Source organism: Periophthalmus magnuspinnatus, chromosome 16, assembly GCF_009829125.3.
Source record: "Periophthalmus magnuspinnatus isolate fPerMag1 chromosome 16, fPerMag1.2.pri, whole genome shotgun sequence".
NCBI classification, from domain to species: Eukaryota; Metazoa; Chordata; class Actinopteri; order Gobiiformes; family Gobiidae; genus Periophthalmus; species Periophthalmus magnuspinnatus.
Genome location: NC_047141.1, coordinates 24,785,772 through 24,803,267, shown reverse-complemented (window position 1 = coordinate 24,803,267; position 17,496 = coordinate 24,785,772). Strand labels below are relative to the sequence as shown.

Below are 17,496 nucleotides of genomic sequence, written 5' to 3'. Positions count from 1 at the left end.
AATAGGGCAACCACACAGTTAAGGCCCTATCAGGAGAGCTATGAATGCTAAATTCTAAAATATATCATTTTGAAGGTAAAGTCTAGGACAGTACACTTTAACATATTAGTTTTAAAATAAAAATAAGTAACTAAGTAATCTTTAAAACACACAAAACTGCAAAATATGCTTTGCATTTTACTCCATCATCCAAATGTTTTAGGTGATCTTTAGAGACGACACTGTGAATATAATCTTTTTTTCCTTCTTTATCTTCTTCTCTTGTCTGTAAATATAGGATATGAAAGATTTGTAGCATTTTCCTTTTTGTTGTGCGTTCAGAATGAATGTTGTGAACTTTACGCCTTTCAGTTGCATGTAGTGTGTTATTTCTTTTCTCTGAAATGTTTCACAGAATGATGTTAAACTGATCTGTCTTATTTATTTAATGCGTGTGTTTTTATTGCTTGAAAATGCCTAGAAACACATGCATTATTGTTGTGAGTGGGATCACACCTCTGACCCGTAATCTGCTTGTCACCTGCATGTTTCCATGGAGTTAATGTCCTATTGTGGAACATGTGGAACATTCCAAGCAAAACAGGAGACGAGCAGGTGTGTGCTTTTTCCAGAAAAGTTACGTATTGCACCGTCAAGTTTGATCATGTGGGCACAATGCTCCCCGCACAAAGATTCTAGGCAACGATGAAGCACTAGATGGCGCTCTAAGGCTGCTGCTGCATTTGTAGTTTGCTCCGCTTTTGGCAGAAAAATGAAAACGATGAATTAGAGTTGTTGTACATAAAAACCCAAAGATAATGTGATCCTTTTTATTCTAAAACTTGTAGTGTGTAATGTATCTGTTAATTTCTTAAAGTTACGAAAACGACATAAATCCAGATTTATTAATGTCATAATTATGACTAGTCCACTAGGGGAAGATACACTCACAGATAATATTAAATGACATTAGTTACTTTGCTTACTTCTTATTTTAAACCTTTCCAATGAGCACGGAATGATCAAATTGTAGAAATGTTTACCACCACCTGGCATTTACGAAAATACCTGAGCAAAAAGCGCATCATCTTATTATTCTCAGACGCATCAATTTATTTAACCATTTATATTTTATCATTAGGGTATTTATAAATTATTTTGTAATTGTTACTATATTTATAACCCTTTAATATATTTTAATATTATCTTTTATTTATACATTCCAGGTTGTGGGTAATCAGTTTGCTAAACTCGTATAACAATTTCAAAACACCAACATAGACCAATATTATTTAATTCTATTATTTAAAATTAACATTTCGTTTGGAAAATATTTTAAATAATACAAATCTCAACACAGCATATGAGGGAAAGTCTTGACATAGGGGTGTATTTACAATAATTGTTGACTTGATAAACAAGCAAAACAATATAAAACAGCATTTGTAACATGGCTTAAAAACACCATCATCTGTCACTTGCTCCTGTCACTGGACTGCGCTCACTTCTCCTGGTGCATCAACTCATGCAACAAAATGCTCAAAATTCTTTGAAATTATTTGTAACAACTAAAACCGGCTCTAGATACGTGCGCGTGTTACACATAATACAAAATCACATTTTCCCAATTATTCTTCTTGTCTACGTATTTATTCATAACAACCTTGTTAGGCTTGTTTTCCGTCCAGTAAAACTGTGGATCCACAGCTGCTTCATTTAACTGACTTTATTGATGACTTCCATAAAGCCATTCTCGCAGAAAAATAAAAATAAAATAAAAAAAATTTAAAAGCACGTTACATCATGCGTACTTAAATTAAAACAAGTGGGTAAACAGTAAATAATTTGAGATCCTTAAAAATAAAAGTGCGCCAAATGGTAGACCCCTAAACACAAGAAAACTCGTGGTTAAATAGAAATTCCACATTACATATCATGTCAAAGAAAATCCAAGTACATTTCTGTATATTTGCAAATATTTACTGCAGTCAATATACAACTAGAAATACCTATACAAAAGCGTCTCTTGGACAAATACACCTTTTACAGTGGGATGAGGTTCATCTAACCTATTTTTATGTACACATTTCGATGCCAATTTCTTCAACTGGCCCAGACTTAAAAAGGTGGCACAAGGTGACGTGAATAACAACGTGGGAAATTTACTTTCAAAATAAATGGATCTAGAAACATCCCATTAGAACAAATTCTCCTGCTTGATAATAAAGTGCCAGAGTTTGGTTTTGAACACAAGACAGCAGAGCATCACTTCCATGTCCCAATTCTTCAACATGTTGCAATAAAATTGCCCATGAGTTAGAGCCATAAAAAGTTGTGTGCGCTCCTTGTGTGCGCCACTACTGCTGCATTCTGGAGCTCTGTGAAAATACTTGCGTTGAACCGTTAGAAGAGACGCAGTTTGACTGAAACACTTGTTACACACGGGCCTTTTCTCCTCACATGACAATATTCACTGTGTTTCCGCGTGTTCCGTGTATATTCACGCGCACCTCGGAGAGTTCAACAGTTTTCTGTCCTTATAGAATCAGAGGCCATTCAAAGTCACTCCCTGACTTGTCTCGTTTGGGTGCAACAGGTCGGGAGATTGGCACGGGGGGCTTCCGGGCGCACTGTGCTCACTGTCGGTGTCACTGCCCCTCTTGCCCCCACTGCCCCCGGAGCCAGAACCGGCGGAGCCCCCAGCACTATGAGTCTTTACGTGTTTGCTCAGATGGTCGCTGCGCATAAATCTCTTGTTGCACACCGGACAGGCAAACCGTTTCTCTCCTGTGTGCGTGCGTAAATGTCGCTGCAGCTCGTCCGAGCGCGTGAATCTTTTTCCACAAAAGAGCCAGTTACACACAAACGGTCTTTCGCCTGTATGCCAGCGCAAGTGTGCCTTCAGATGAGATGTTTTCCCGTAAACTTTTCCGCACCCGGGAATGTGGCAGCTATGGAGTCCTTTTCTCCGTAAACTCGCGCCCGCCGGCCCCAGTCTTTCAGCCTCCTGACAGTTGGGACAGTCGCACGTGGCTCTGCCTGAGTAACGCCGCGCCGAGGAGCGCGGGGAGCCAGCTAAAGACGCAGGGGGAGCCCCGGACAACATCGTGCCTCCTGCCCCGGCCAGTGGAGATGGGCTGGTATCAGGATAGGAGGACAAGACGGGCTTAAACCCGTCCATCAGGTGCTGTCCGGTGGTCAACAGGTGCGGCGAAGGGCTCGTGCTGAACGCAGAGTGACTCAGAGTGGAGTAATCAGAGTTGTATCCGCCTAAAGGAGAGTGCAGCGATGTCTGCAGTCCCCCGGAGTGCAAGGACGTCTGGAGCGCAGCTCCGTTTGGGTTCTGGACATCTATCCATCCTGCTCCAACGTCCCACCACGTAGATGCGCTCGTGGTGCCCACGTCTCCAGTGGGAATCCCGGGATGAGACGACTTGAACCAAGACTCGTAGGGATGTGCCACGCTCATTCTGGGATAGATGCCCTGTAGACTGTCCACTGACGTGTGCACCTTGGAGATGAACACGGGCTGGTGGCTGGACTCCTGGGAGCTGCTGGAAACAGACGCCTGGAACACAGAGTAATCGTTTCCAAAGTGGGAGCTAGAAGTCGTGCCGGGCGTCAAAGAAAAGGCGCTGGATCCATTTGAGTTGTTGGTGCCGAATGAATCCGAGATCCCAGATCCGTTACGACTCACCCCGAAGCCGGGCAGGCCAGACCCCAGACTGCAGCTGCTGGCCGCTGCTCTTTTCCATGGATGGAATCCTTTACCAAATGAGGAGGAATTATCCGTAATAGTAGACGGTGACGGGCTGGGGCTCCCAATTTTATTACATGTTGCGGCTAACATGGCTAAAGGAGTCGATCCTAACCTCGGCTCCTCCTGAAAACACAAGACAAACAGTGAGTGACTGGTCAGTCTGACAAGTTGAACAGGTTCTTTAGGCACACTTCAAACTCCAGCTCCAGAGAGACTTTGTTGATATCATGGACAACAAACACTCTTTCTTCAACAGTTACAATTCAATAAGAAAATGCCCTAAAACGAATCAGCTCCTACCTGAACAAGCGTTAAACACCAAACAGCAACAGACTGTTCACAGGCACATGCCAAACGGGACACCGGTAAACATTCGCGCTTTAAGCTACAAATCTAACTCTTGTATCCTCCGCAAAATCTCAGAGACGTTTCGGGAAACACATGGACTGCACTGGCTTTGCTGGCAGTTTCTGATCGCTGCGAGTTTAATCCTTCTCTGCCGGACAATGACACGAACTAATTAAACCAGAAAGAAAGTCCTTTAGACTCACCCCTAGAAGTGAAGTTGCCATCACACAAAAACACTGCCCTCTTCAGAGGATCTTTTTATATTTATGAATCAGAGCACTGTTTTTTTAGAGGTGTGCAATACAATGATGCGGTCCGCCCATTCTTCCACAATTGTAGGCTCCTCTCTGGCTTTGAAGTGCCGCTGTGACACGGGCGACCAATCAGCAGGCGCGTCGTGCCGCACTGCCACATTCTACCGTGAGGTCATCAATAGAGCGTCGCAGACAGTTCTCCTCCCTCCTCCACCCCACACCGCCCCCTCCATCATAAAACACAGCGGAAGGAAGGCAAAGTTAAATGACACTGAATTAGGAAGGAGGAATTAGGGGCACTTACTGAAATTTTACTGAACATCACATTCCATAAATAAAAAGAGCCGGTCACTGTGGATGGCTCTGACTAGTCTGACTAGTCTGCACAACTGAGTTTAGGCAACCATTTACTCAGTCATACACAGTAAAACCGCACAACAAAAATATTCTGTAACATATTATTTGTTTTTTTTTGTTTAAAATTTCACATTATCCGAATAAGAACGTCTGTGCGCATCGGGCCTCAGTGAGCTCCATTTTGTTATATTTTAGACGCTACTTTACGCAGGTGACTCTTTGGAAGTTTTAACTTAATATACACATGATTTTAGACGATATATAAAGAGTGCTTTGTTCTTGGTCCTGGATAATGGGTCTGGTGCCATTTTAAACTTTACTGTAATTGTGCACAATTATCTTTGACAGTTTTGATTAAAACTAGCGCATTCCGTAGGTGGGTAAGTCAATTTGTGATATTAGCTTATAGCAGAGGAGGAGGAGTGAAAGGTTGATGTAGTTGACTTTTACTTCATTTTGTTCTGGATATTACAAAAATAAAACATGGGGAATTTTCAAGATTTAGTGTTTGGGAAAAGAGTGGTTCAGGTTATGGACATTTGTTATCAGTGTATATAATTAAGGGATTGCACAAACCTTGAGTAAAATTGAATAAGTTCATCACTTTGTCTGTTGACATTTTGGTAAATCTATAAGGCAAGCTGCTATTACATAATGAGTATAAGGAACCACGCGTGTTAAAGTCAGGGACTCAATCTGGGCGCTATTAGCATGCAGTGCGCACTGGAAGCATACATTTCATTTGAATTTCAAATTTAATAACGCAGGAGGTTTTTAATCATCTACACTTTTATTTGTTTGATATTAACATGCTTATTGACCGGCTCTGTTGACCAGCTTGGTCATTACAGGACAGGGAAAAGTTAATTAAAACGACCAGGGATTATACATCACATCATCTGCCTAAACCATGTCGCTTCCTTTATTACACAGCGTGATAGATGGACTGGCTGATTAATACTTGTGTTTCTGCGATTGGACAAGCGCTTTTAGGACGTATTTGTACTGTTTTACAAATGGATGACTAAATAAATTAACTAATTTTTACGCGCTAGATTTTTGTAACTTCCATTTTTACATCGTGGTTATAGACTTTCACATTGCACAACTAATTTAAACGTTACTTTAAACGTTTCTCCGCGGCAAAGCTTTTAGTCTACACATTCTTAAAATCATACAAAACAAACGCAGCCTCGATTTGCAGCAGCGCGCACTCTCTTTATTATAAATGAAATAAAATGGAAAAGCTATTCTAATTCTTCAGTGGTGCAGATAAACGTGCAAACTGGAAGGAAAAAAAAACGTCGTATACATGACAATAATTATTAAAATGTGACAAAGCGTACGGGGAGATAAATCAAAGCGTACATACGTGCTCCACAGAGACGCGCACTGAGTGACCCTCGGCGTAAGCTCTGCAGAATAAACGGCAGCTTTCCTGAGTCGACTCTAAAACTGAACCACACCACAGCACCACACCGGCTCAGCAATTAACAGGGTAATATTTTTACAGAGCCTTAACAAGAGCGCGCATACATTATTAAAATAACACAAAATATATTAATTAAAATGCAGTGTGCACGCTAAATGACAGGTTTACTTGTATGTTTGTAGGGAAACTGTTTTTAAAAGGCTGACCGATTATAATTTAGAAGGTGCTGAGCCGTGGGATGGACATGGGAGCTGGAATCGCCACCCCGCTGCAGGGATGTGAGCGACATTTAATACAGGTGTACAACTCTGGCAGCATCCTCCAAGTCTTTTGTTGCCTGTTGCTTGCAGCGGCTATGGGTCGGTCCCAGTTCATATGGGGTGCAGAGGTTGTTCTTTAAGCACGTCTGTAACTGTAAGCCGCGTCGAACAGATGTCCCCATTGAAGGCTTTCTTCTCCACACATGGGCTATATTACCATCATGAAATCAAACTCAAAACCTGTCCCTTCGCCGCCATAATGACCGCGTTATTCTGGGCCGCTGAGCAGGAACAAAGTGTGTTCAATATTGCGTGCTCCAAAATCACTCACTGCCCAGAGAACTCCTGAGAGGAATCAAGATGTACAAGTTCTGTTTTTAATGCAGACTTTTTTCAACTGGACAAGAGTGCATCCATTAATCAGATTTTGTTCTAATAAGGAAATTTTTAAAAAAGTGTTTAAAGATGGATATTTTCAATACACATCAATATTTATGCGAGGAGCACAGTAATTCTGTCACTTACTGATGGTGCAACATTATTGATAAAAGTATAAAGAGCTCTGATCATGGTCTGTATGTTTTCAAAGCCATTCACAGGGAGGATGGAGAGAGCAGATGTCCGTCTGAGCAGTGGGCTGCCAAGTGAGTCCGGAGCGGAGCCGCCACAGACACAAGGGCCCAACTGGTGTGACAAAAGATGTGCAGGAAGCCCCTCTTCGCCTGGATGAGCCACACAGAGGGTCGGCCGGCCTGCCAGCCCGCGGGGACCCTGTCTACTGCAGCCACAGCCATGTGTTACTGGCCTCGACTCACAGTGTACTAACACCCACATTCACACACATTCACACAAACACAAACGCATATGTAGGAATGTCAAAATAATAATTCAAGCATGAAAATACTTGTAATTTTAATATAGACAACTACATTTTCTATTTGGCAACAATGTAGAAAGAACTATTATTGAGCTAATATTAAGATACAGCCAAAGTGCCTGGAAAACAGGGGCAAAACAAATCGATCTATTTTGAACGTACTCTTTGCTAGTGTTGTTGCTCTCTAAATGGAGGTGTTGGCGGTGCCGTGCTCTTTATCTCGAGGTCATTGGAAGTGGGTGAAGAGGCCCTGACTGTGTTCCAAGCACAGGTGTGCAGCATGGGCCGTGCTCAAGGGGTGCACTGAACCATAAACAATGATATAAATGTCTGGCAAATAAAATGGCTAGTTAACAATCTTTTGACTGCTCTAACCTCTGAGCTTTTGTCGCGTATCGATCAGCCAGCTGTTCCCGTCTTTGTGCGGGAGGATGGGTGCCTCCGTTTCCTCTGGGAATGAAAAGACCAAACGCTCCTAAGTTTCCTTTGCCTTTTATTAAGTCAACTATAAAAACCAAAAGCAAAACAAGTACTCAGCCATCTCAAGAGTGCAGTAGTCTTGATTACTTTCATATGAAGTACTGTGGTAAAAATGTTTGTCAGGCTCTTGAGGCAATTCAATATTTACAATTTCATTTAAAGTAGATTGTCATGATTAACATAGGGCTGTGTTGGTAACAGCTATGTTGTTGGTTATTATGTACATTTAGATGGGCATAATTTGTCTAACGTATTAGGATAATTGTATGGTAAATAACAAATATCTTGAGAATTGCAGTGCATGTCAAGTGATGTGCTAATAGTCCTTCAGAGCACCTGTCAGTCAAACTCTACGTATAGGGACTTGTCTTGTCTCTTTGTCCCTTTCAGCCACACATTTTACCATCACATTTTATCTGCAACACCAGCTTTTATGTGGAGTGTTGTCCATCTGTTCCCATAAAAAATGAGTTTGATCACAGATTTATTCATTTATTTGCCAGTTGGTGTTGTAATCACTGTTTCCCTGGCCACTTGTTTGCCGCTCTGCACTGTTAGATTACAGTTTTTGATGACAAACTCAAAAACAGTGTATTTTGGATCCATTTGGCACAACCGCTTCATCTGCGGGCCATGAGGTCTTCTTATTGACTTTCAGCGAGCCCAACGTTGCACTTTGTCAGCATGAGCGGCGGGCTAAGAGACAGGCGGGCGAGGCAGTCATACAAAGTGAAGTACTTAGGATTAGCCCTGGCTCTTCAAGTTTCAGTAATTATCCTCCCAGTGGCATTCTTGTGGGATAATAATGGAAGTCCGGGTGTATGCCTGTCACCTCTCAAGTGTGGGTGGAGGAAGTCGACGAGAGGTACAAGACACAGACATGTTTGCTCTTCTTGTTATGTCATCCCTGAAGCACTAGACTAAGACTAACTCTCTGTGAAGTGGGCCTGATTTTCCCTGTGTTTGACATGCGCCACACTTGGATTCTGTGCACTGTGGATGTGATAATGAAACATGTTTTCAGAGGTGATAATATGCTTTAAGATCCAGCATAATTACAAAGTGTCAGAAGTGTGTCTTCATAAACAGATCTGTTAAAACAAACCTGAATTGTTTGTTTGTGCACAGGCTAGCAACTGAGTGGTGCTGATTACAATTGTGAGTCTCTGTTTCTACTGTTTGTGTCAAATATCTACTCAGGAGGCAAAAGTTTTGTGATGCACAACTTTATTAAGTTTTCCTGAAGTTTTCTCCAGTTGTTAAGATTATTCAGGCCCTGATCTCTTCAAAGACAACACAATATTTTAATTAAGAGGTGGTCCGATTTCCCAGAGGGGAGACGTCGTTTTCCATTTACTTAGTTTATCATATAATAAAGAGGTTGACTTGTCCTTCTATATGCAGACAATTGGTTTTAATCAGCCAGCAGGCCTTTCATGACTGATAATTTATGCTAAATTGACAAGGGTGGAGGATATCAGTGAAAATCATTATGACAGGGTTCAGGTCACTGCCTGTCACCAGCCTGTTTTGTTCTGTCCATCTCACTCTTGTCTAACTACTTAATTTCTAACATGGCAATTGATATGGAGGAATGACATTTTTACCCTTCAAGACAGCCCTACAATGATTTTCAAAATATTTATGAAATCAAACAATTTAATAAGTTACTATATAGTAAAGAATTCATTTAATTATTTTATATTCATGTTAGGAATGCTGTGAAATTCTACATTTATATTTAATATTAACACCCACGTCAAAATGATCTCAAAATTATAACGTTATAATGTTTATATTCATACTTTTTTTTTTTTTTTTACATATGTGCTTCTTACAAACTGAGAACAAACACTATTACTAATTATTTAACATTTGTATAAAGACTCTATCCATAGGTTTTAGAATAATGAAAAATAATGACCGTTGCCATAGTGCTGAACAAAATATTATATCTTTTTGAATGGGGAAAAGTCCTCAAAATGTTGCATGTAACAGTGAAAACATAATTAGATATTATATTGACCCCATAGAATCTCTTTAAATTTGTATGTGGGACTCGTCACTATTTCTTTACCAGTGCGATTGTACTTACTCCTTAGAATCATATCTCTTTGATCTGTATTTGAAATAAAACATTTTCACAAGGTTTTAAAATTGACCTCAAGTGCGTTTTGACTTTGCTGGTTTAAAGTGGGCCTTGTTAGAATGAAAGTACAAACTGTGATTTGAAGTCTAGGGTTGTGTGTGCGTGAGGGGGGGTTAGTGGAGATGAGGGATGGGGGGGGGGGGGGTTGTTGCGGATGAGCCTTTGGAGGAAGCCTGGGACACTCTTCTCGCCTTGCAATTTAATCACTGTATACCCAGGGAAGTATTGACAGTTGTCCTGTGGAAGCTATTAAAGTTTCTGTCCAAGGTTAAATGAAATTGCAGTTTATCAAGGCAGCATTGAGAAAATAAGGGAATCTGCTCATGGCTGTTGATTAATGTGGAGTGTGATCAACACAAGGGGTTCATTAAGCTATACATCACCGGGGTAATTTAACATGTCATCGCACCTGCTGTCTCTCCCCTCCGCTCTGCGCCTGTGGATGTGGGGTCGCAGCCTCACATTCTGGGACAGGCTGCGACTTGTAACATCATGCTGTTGTTGTGTTGTTTGTGTTATCTTTCATTGTTGAGCAGCGAGCTATTAGAATATTGTTATAGTCCACATGGCAGTTTTATAAATAGCATCGTTAGTACTGCACTGATGTGGTACTTACAATCTGTACTAAAGTAATTCAACATTTCTTTGATATAATATAAAAAATACTAGTACAAATAGTATTAAAGAAGTAGTACTAAACAAAAAAAATTAAATAAATGCATGTATTTGTGACTGCTATTAAACTACTGCTTTTACAATACCTCTATAACTGCACTATTCTATTACTACTACTATTACTAACTACTGTAAACTACTACTACCTTGCACTACTAATACTGTAATCTTTACTGCTATTATGGTTACTTTTACTTTTGCTATTAGTGTTTCATTTGCTACTCCTTACTACTGTTTCCACTAATATGTAGTTACTACCTGTCAAGTTCCCAACATTTTATAAACCTACTTAAAAGGAAAGTTGTCATTTTAGTAGTTAATTAAAAAGTATTACTTATTACATATCGATTAAATACAACAGTTCCACCCCGTAAACTATAGAAGCCGTGATTGTGGCTGATTTCTTTGTGAAACTTCCGTGGTCAAATGACTGTCCTGTATTTCAAAAAGTATTTAAAATCAGAACAAATCAAAGTCTAACAAGGCCTTTTGTTCGTATTGATCCCCAGGCCCAGCCGCTCATCTCATCAGAGGAGGCTGCAGCTGACGAGCATCCACAGAGCTATGCTAATCAGAGCGGCCGCGCTGCAGTTTTCTGGTGGATTGGTTTACTGGAGGATAATTGATGGTGCTTGAGGGACAGGCGTGAGTCGGACATGAATCACAGGGCGACGTGGCTCGTGATAAGGAGCTGAAAGTCGCGTGTAATTAAGCCGGGCACTAGAGACCAATTGTTTGTGGAATGATTTGGTCGGGGCTAATTGACACTAATTGTTTAATCAGATTTTCTTTCCCTTCGTTCTCAGAGTGCGTTCCTCCGACACTTCACTCACATTGTGCTTCTCGTGTGGGATTCCTAAAGAGGTTTGACATGGTACGAGCGTGACGATATGTGTAGTTACTAATTCTGTGGTAAAATGTTTAATACTTTTACTTGTGTACTTTTATTTTATGACAAGGCTACGTTTTCGAGAAGCTTTTTTAAAAATATATTTTTAAGTATGCTTGTGATCAAGTCAGGTTTGTTACTGTAGTACAAGAAATGCTTTAGAAATATACTGGTACTTATTTTAAAATTCATGGCAATTACTTGTAGCGGTAATATTTTTTGGTATTTTTCAAGTTTGTAAGTTTACATTCAAGTTTTGTCAGCTTGAGTAATATTTTGAAATAAGTTAGGCTTACATTTGAAGAAATAAGCTAGGTTTACCTTTGAAGATTTTTTTTCTTTTGCTTTTTTCTTTACTTTAACATATTAGTATAGTAAAGGATAGTGTTTGAATAAAACTATTAGATTGACCATTTAATGAAATGCACAGTTATGAACTTTGAGCTCTAATAACTTGAATTGATGTTTATTTGTGAGTAGTGACATCATGCCTGTATTTCCATATGAAGTGTCTCTGATTGATTTTGTGTGTGCTATAACCACAGTCTGTCCTAACAGCAGTGGTGTTGATAAGCTGTGAACTCTGCAGATTTATGACATTTGGAGAAGGCTCATAAATTAGCACAGTGAGACCCAAGACCCTCCCACACCGGCTACTGGAACTGTCCTACTTAGATTACTCCATACAGCTGTGCGGACAATCTAGGAACATTTTGGATGGCCTTTTATGTTTCTGTGTTGTCATTTTTGCAATGTTTTGTTGTAATTGTCTGCTGTGTTATGTGCCTAGGGACAACAGATGTAAATTAACACCTTTGCTATAGTCTGGCATATTTACACTGTAATTACATACGATTATTAATATGCACTGTCCCTATCAAATAAATAAATTATGTAAATATTATTAAAACTAGGCTCTAGGTTAAATAGTAGAGTAATAATAGTCACAATGGTTATATTATTATTTTTGATGGTTGTAGAAAATTATTAAAACAGGAATAGATACAGAATTAATTTCAAGTATGTATAAAAATGTAAAAGGTCACACAGCCAGCCCTGAGAAAGTCCTCAGTACAAAAAACAAAACAGAAATGGGGAAACATTTATCATTTAGATCATTTATCATCTCAAATTTACCAAGATGTATATTGACGGTGTAAAATTTGGTCACAAAATTCATGTATTTTCCATTTATTGTATGCATAGTTTCATGGCTCATTACTTGCAATGTCAACTTTCAGTCAATTCAGGGCATTTATCAGTTTAACTTGCTGCTCTAACATTGTACGGTGAAATGTTGATACAAAAGCAAAGTTACATTAATGTAATTAATAATTTCTCATGTAGCTGTGCGTTTCTCAATTAGCAGTTGGTATATGAGAGCAAATAATTACTTTGGCAGAGCTCTTAATGGCAGTAGTCCATCATCAACGCTCGTCATCACTAAGAAATATTAGGAGTAACAGCAGCTGCGCACACGGCGAGCTGTTTAGTAAGATTAAATGAGGAAGCGGAGCAAATAATTAGAGACAAGACTTGGTACTAGATCTGATTAAATCCAGCAGGTTTGAGTAACGACCCAGTGATGGGAGGAGCACAGCATACGAACATGAGATCTAACATCATTACATTTAATGGCAATTAAACATGTAGCGTTTTTAATTAACACAAACTATGATGGGAAATTAATGGTTAGTACTAAGGGGCAAGCCAAAGGGGAATGTTAGGGCTTCCCTCTTCTAGACAAAGTATAATGCAGTAACTGTAGATAATCAGGTTAGTGTTTTAATAACCAAAAGTGAACCTGGTCAAATATAGAGTTTCATTCATATTGTAATGTTTTAACTTGTGGTAACACAACAGCAATTCATAATGTCCCTCTGATGGGCTTCTGTGATTAGCATAACATTTGAGCTAATTTTATGTTTCGTTCAAAAATATTTAATTGAAACTCCTCTGCACTGATCCAGGCTTGTTATATTGGCACAAGGTCCTGGCGTAATAGAAAAAAAATAACATCATTGTTTAAAAAAAGGATAAATCATTGAAATAATACATAAAGTCTCACATTGGATTAAACTTGTGAAAAACATTTATTGTGCCCACTCCCACCATAATCTTATTGATTAAAATGTCCTAAATGGAATTTGGATAAGACTTGATGAGCATTGAAGACATTTTGTATTAGAATTTATTGGCTTACACATAAAAGCAGTTCATTAGTGACCACTCGTATCAATAAGTGATGCACTTTGCCCCCAAACTGGAGAGATCTAATACTTAATAACATTGTATTTACATTTTACACATCCCCATTTCAATTAACATTTATCTTGTCCGTGGGGCTTCCCGATGAAGTTTTCTGATTTATTGTGGACTGGTGCCTTTACTTTGTGCTAATAATTGGATGCTATTGAAAGGATGAGTTTCATTGATTTTGCAGATGACTGGGAGCATTACTGGCCCAGACCAAAGATTGTCAGCAAGGTCTGTGTTGGGCCCTGTGGGATCGATGCTGCTGAATCTTCCCCTCGAGTTTTTTTATTTACTTGTGTCTCCATTGATTGAAACGTGCAATAGTTCAGGGGCCTATTATCACACACTGATGCTGCTGGCTTGCTCTGTCCACCACATTGGGAAAGCTGCCTGTGTTTAGGGGCAATATCTCACTCGGCCTCGGTATTCCCTTTCTAACTAATGAGTAAAGAGTATTGCTATGACCTGTAAACATCAATCATGGAGGAAGAGTAGAGACAATGAGTAACTGCGCCTGGTACGGAGGCTCAAAATGAAATGAAAGTGTACAATAAAAACACATCCAGCAGCGTGCGGTGTTTGGAAAAGCTACAAATAATGCAGGAGATGAAGCCAGTCAATCACCAGAGACATTAAAGGCAAATTGTCTCAAACATGAGCCAAAAAGAAAAACGCATTTTTTATTCAACTGACAAAACTTTTCTTGACAAATAACTTGTTTCCAGCAGTGCAGTTGTTGTCTATTAACTACTTTTACTCAGATAATATTATTTTTAAGTACTTTTAAATACTAACTCTAACTTTTTCTTATCTTTAATTAACTATTATACTAATGGTTGTATTTGCAACAGTTACAAACTAAAATCTAAGGTCAGTCCATATCATTTTATAATACTAATGATATTTTTGTGATCATTTGCCACACAATAGCAAAGTAGTAGAATGGTAGGAGCAGAATAAACCCCCAAAAACTATCAAATAAGGATTGAAAATAGACCTATTAAAAACAATCACCTTTAACTAAAGTAGTAAGATAAGGAAATTTATTAAATCTACTTAACTCCAACTTAACCTTAACTTGTATAAAATATAATGCGTTCCTTGCCTGAAATTTCAAGGAAAAGCGTCTTCTATCAAAACAGTGGTATTTTCATTCAACATATTCCAAATTAAACTTCTCTCAAACAAACTACCTGAACGATTCCCTCTGTAGTGGCTGCCTGGCTCGATTGTTTCTCCAATACAACATGAGAACAGTCTGGTGTAAGTGGCCCATCCCGCGTTGACTTTCCTTATTTCCTGACAGGCAGTAGAAAGGTCAGCCTATGGGCTCCTGGTGGGACAGGCTGATTGAATGTAATCAGTATGTACTTGTTATTCTGAGTGCCCGGCCTGTCTTTTATTTGCTGGGCTCGGAGTTAATTTCCCTGGTGACCTTTGTGTAATAAAACAGTATTATCTGTTTCTAGAGCCACAACAAGGAAACAAATTAGCTTTCCTCAGCAGCGTTTTGTCACCGGTCACATCAGTTATAAGTTTATTTACTTTAATTAGATTAGTGCAGTAAAGGCATTGCTCTGTGTCTGCATCATCTCTTGTCTCTTGCCATTATCTGATTGTTCTGCACTGTCAGATGTACAAAGGATTTAATGATTGTTCAGATGAGAAGGACAAGACATCTACATATGCACAGTATTATGCAAAAGCCTTATTGAGATGGAAGAGGTAGGATGTTAAAATTTACACACAAAATACGTTAAAGTCTCTGGTTCTGCCAAGTAGTGTTATCATTTCAAATTTGATTTCAGTGCTGAGGAATAGGCTTGATACCCAATACCTGTTCAGATAACTCAATGATTAATAAAAAATAAAAAAAACACTAAATAATAATAAATCATTCTAAGTTTGTTAAGAAAGGTCCTGTTTTTGGTATTAATACTTGCTCATATGAGTATTTCAGTACCAATTTTTGTATCGTTTAGTATCGGATTGAAAACTCTACTGCCAAGCACAGTTAATCTTTCCCTTTGATAAGTGTAGTTTTGGTGTAAATGCTTGTTTTTCTCATTGAGTCCAGTCAGTTTGCCAAATTGCCTTGTGTGTTTTTTGATCATATCACAATAAAGAGTGACAAATGCATTATACTTTACCAACAATCTGCACGTATCCTATCATTGTGCTAAAACTACATAATTTAGAAAATTCCTCACATTTTCAAAATAATAATAGATCTGCACTTATCTGCCTGTATTATAATTGTATCAGACTGTGATGGCTTATTTGTGTAGTTAAATTAGCACAAACAAATTAGGAGCGCACAGACGTCTCAAAGGAAATAATCAAGCAGCTGATTTCTCACACGTTTGCACGAACATATGTCAACTGATACCCAGGAATTTCCCTAATCCGGACCTAAGCGGGAGAGACGCCCTACCTTTTAAACCAGATCTCTTTTTCTTATAAGTGCTTTTAGCATGCTCCATTAAATGCAAAGCTCAATTAGGAAAAAAATTGTCAATTTGGGCAATGTAAAAAAAAGTAAGAATCCATTATTTTTCTTCTCTTATGACCTAATAGTTTTGCTTTTTCCCAGCAATGATGAGAAAAAGCAATGCTGCATATAGAATTAGTCGTAGTTACAAAATTGCTTTAATTGGAAACATTTTTAAAGATGTAGCCTCCCACATAAAATATTCAGATATTGCTCATTTGCTACTTAAGATCCATTTTCACATCGTTACCGTCCACAGGTTGCTTATTTTTTTCATTATTTACTCTTGGAGACAAAATTTTTATAAGTTCAGGGACGGCAAAGGAAAGTAGCAGTAGCCAAGTCATCTTTTCTTTCGTAAGATTAATGCATTTGTACATGGTTCTTGACAAATAAAGTGAAATGCATTTTAGTTTATTTTTTACTTTTCCCAATTAGGTTTGTGTTGTATATTCCCATTGAAATTTCATAATGGCAGCAACTCACTACCATATGTCAGTTTTAATTAATGTCTTCTTAAAAAGTCTTGGTCCTAATTTGATTTCTGGCCCTGGGATTCTTATAAACAACACTTCCATTCACGCATGTATTCACCATTGAAGCATATCCTATAGGCAGCGAGATGTTGCAGTTTGGACTAAAAAGGTGAATGTGTGAGCAGAAGCTGTGCACTGTGCTGAGGAGGCCGCCACTGAATGCAATGCTTTACTGACCCGAGGAATCTCTTTTATTACAGGCTTTTTGTGCTCTGTCCCTGCGCCGCTCCGTCAGCCCATTCAGAGCCAGTGGCAGGCACCTACATTATATCCTGGATAGGCAGGACATTCATGCCTTTTTAACCCATTGTCCTTCCCCCCGGGGTGAGGGCCCAGAGCTGGATGTGAGAACCCCAGGCCGGGCATTGTGCTCCCCTCTCCGCTCTTCACACACCCTGCGGGGGACTTCCTTTCTGGTGTCACCGAAACCTGTGTGGTGTAATCCGCCGCTCCCCGCTGGGCAGGATGGGAAGGTTATTAAAAGTGCCTCTCTAATGTCTCGTTAATAAATCGCTTCCATTTTCCGCTTCATTTCTACGTAATCGCGTTGGGAGTGTAGACGGAAAGGAATGCGCGCCCAGGCTTCCGTGTTTTCTGAGTATCAAAGTAGCATAAAAATTAGCATTTAGTTTTTTATTGTTGAGCTACATGTCTCACCGCCACACTAGTACAGATCCATTAGAGGTTTGAGCATCACATTAAAAGCTACGGACTTGAGGTCAGCGTACAAGGTGTTGATGCAGCTGTCATTGC

The 17,496-nt window shown here is 39.3% G+C and overlaps 1 protein-coding gene across 2 annotated transcripts; it reads right to left on the bottom strand.

The window, feature by feature from the left end:
* Positions 1-1,810: 1,810 nt before the first annotated feature.
* On the bottom strand, positions 1,811-4,376 carry sp8b (sp8 transcription factor b). Of its 2 annotated transcripts, XM_055227742.1 has the most exons (3): positions 4,291-4,376; positions 3,677-3,862; positions 1,811-3,547 (listed from the first exon to the last, which is right to left on the bottom strand). In XM_055227742.1, the coding sequence occupies exons 1-3, from the start codon at positions 4,309-4,311 to the stop codon at positions 2,525-2,527; spliced, it is 1,230 nt and encodes a 409-aa protein (XP_055083717.1). In that variant the 5' UTR covers positions 4,312-4,376; the 3' UTR covers positions 1,811-2,524. The 2 variants fall into 2 exon arrangements, with proteins under 2 accessions (XP_055083717.1, XP_033836189.1); XM_033980298.2 differs by having other exon boundaries at positions 1,811-3,862.
* Positions 4,377-17,496: the final 13,120 nt, after the last annotated feature.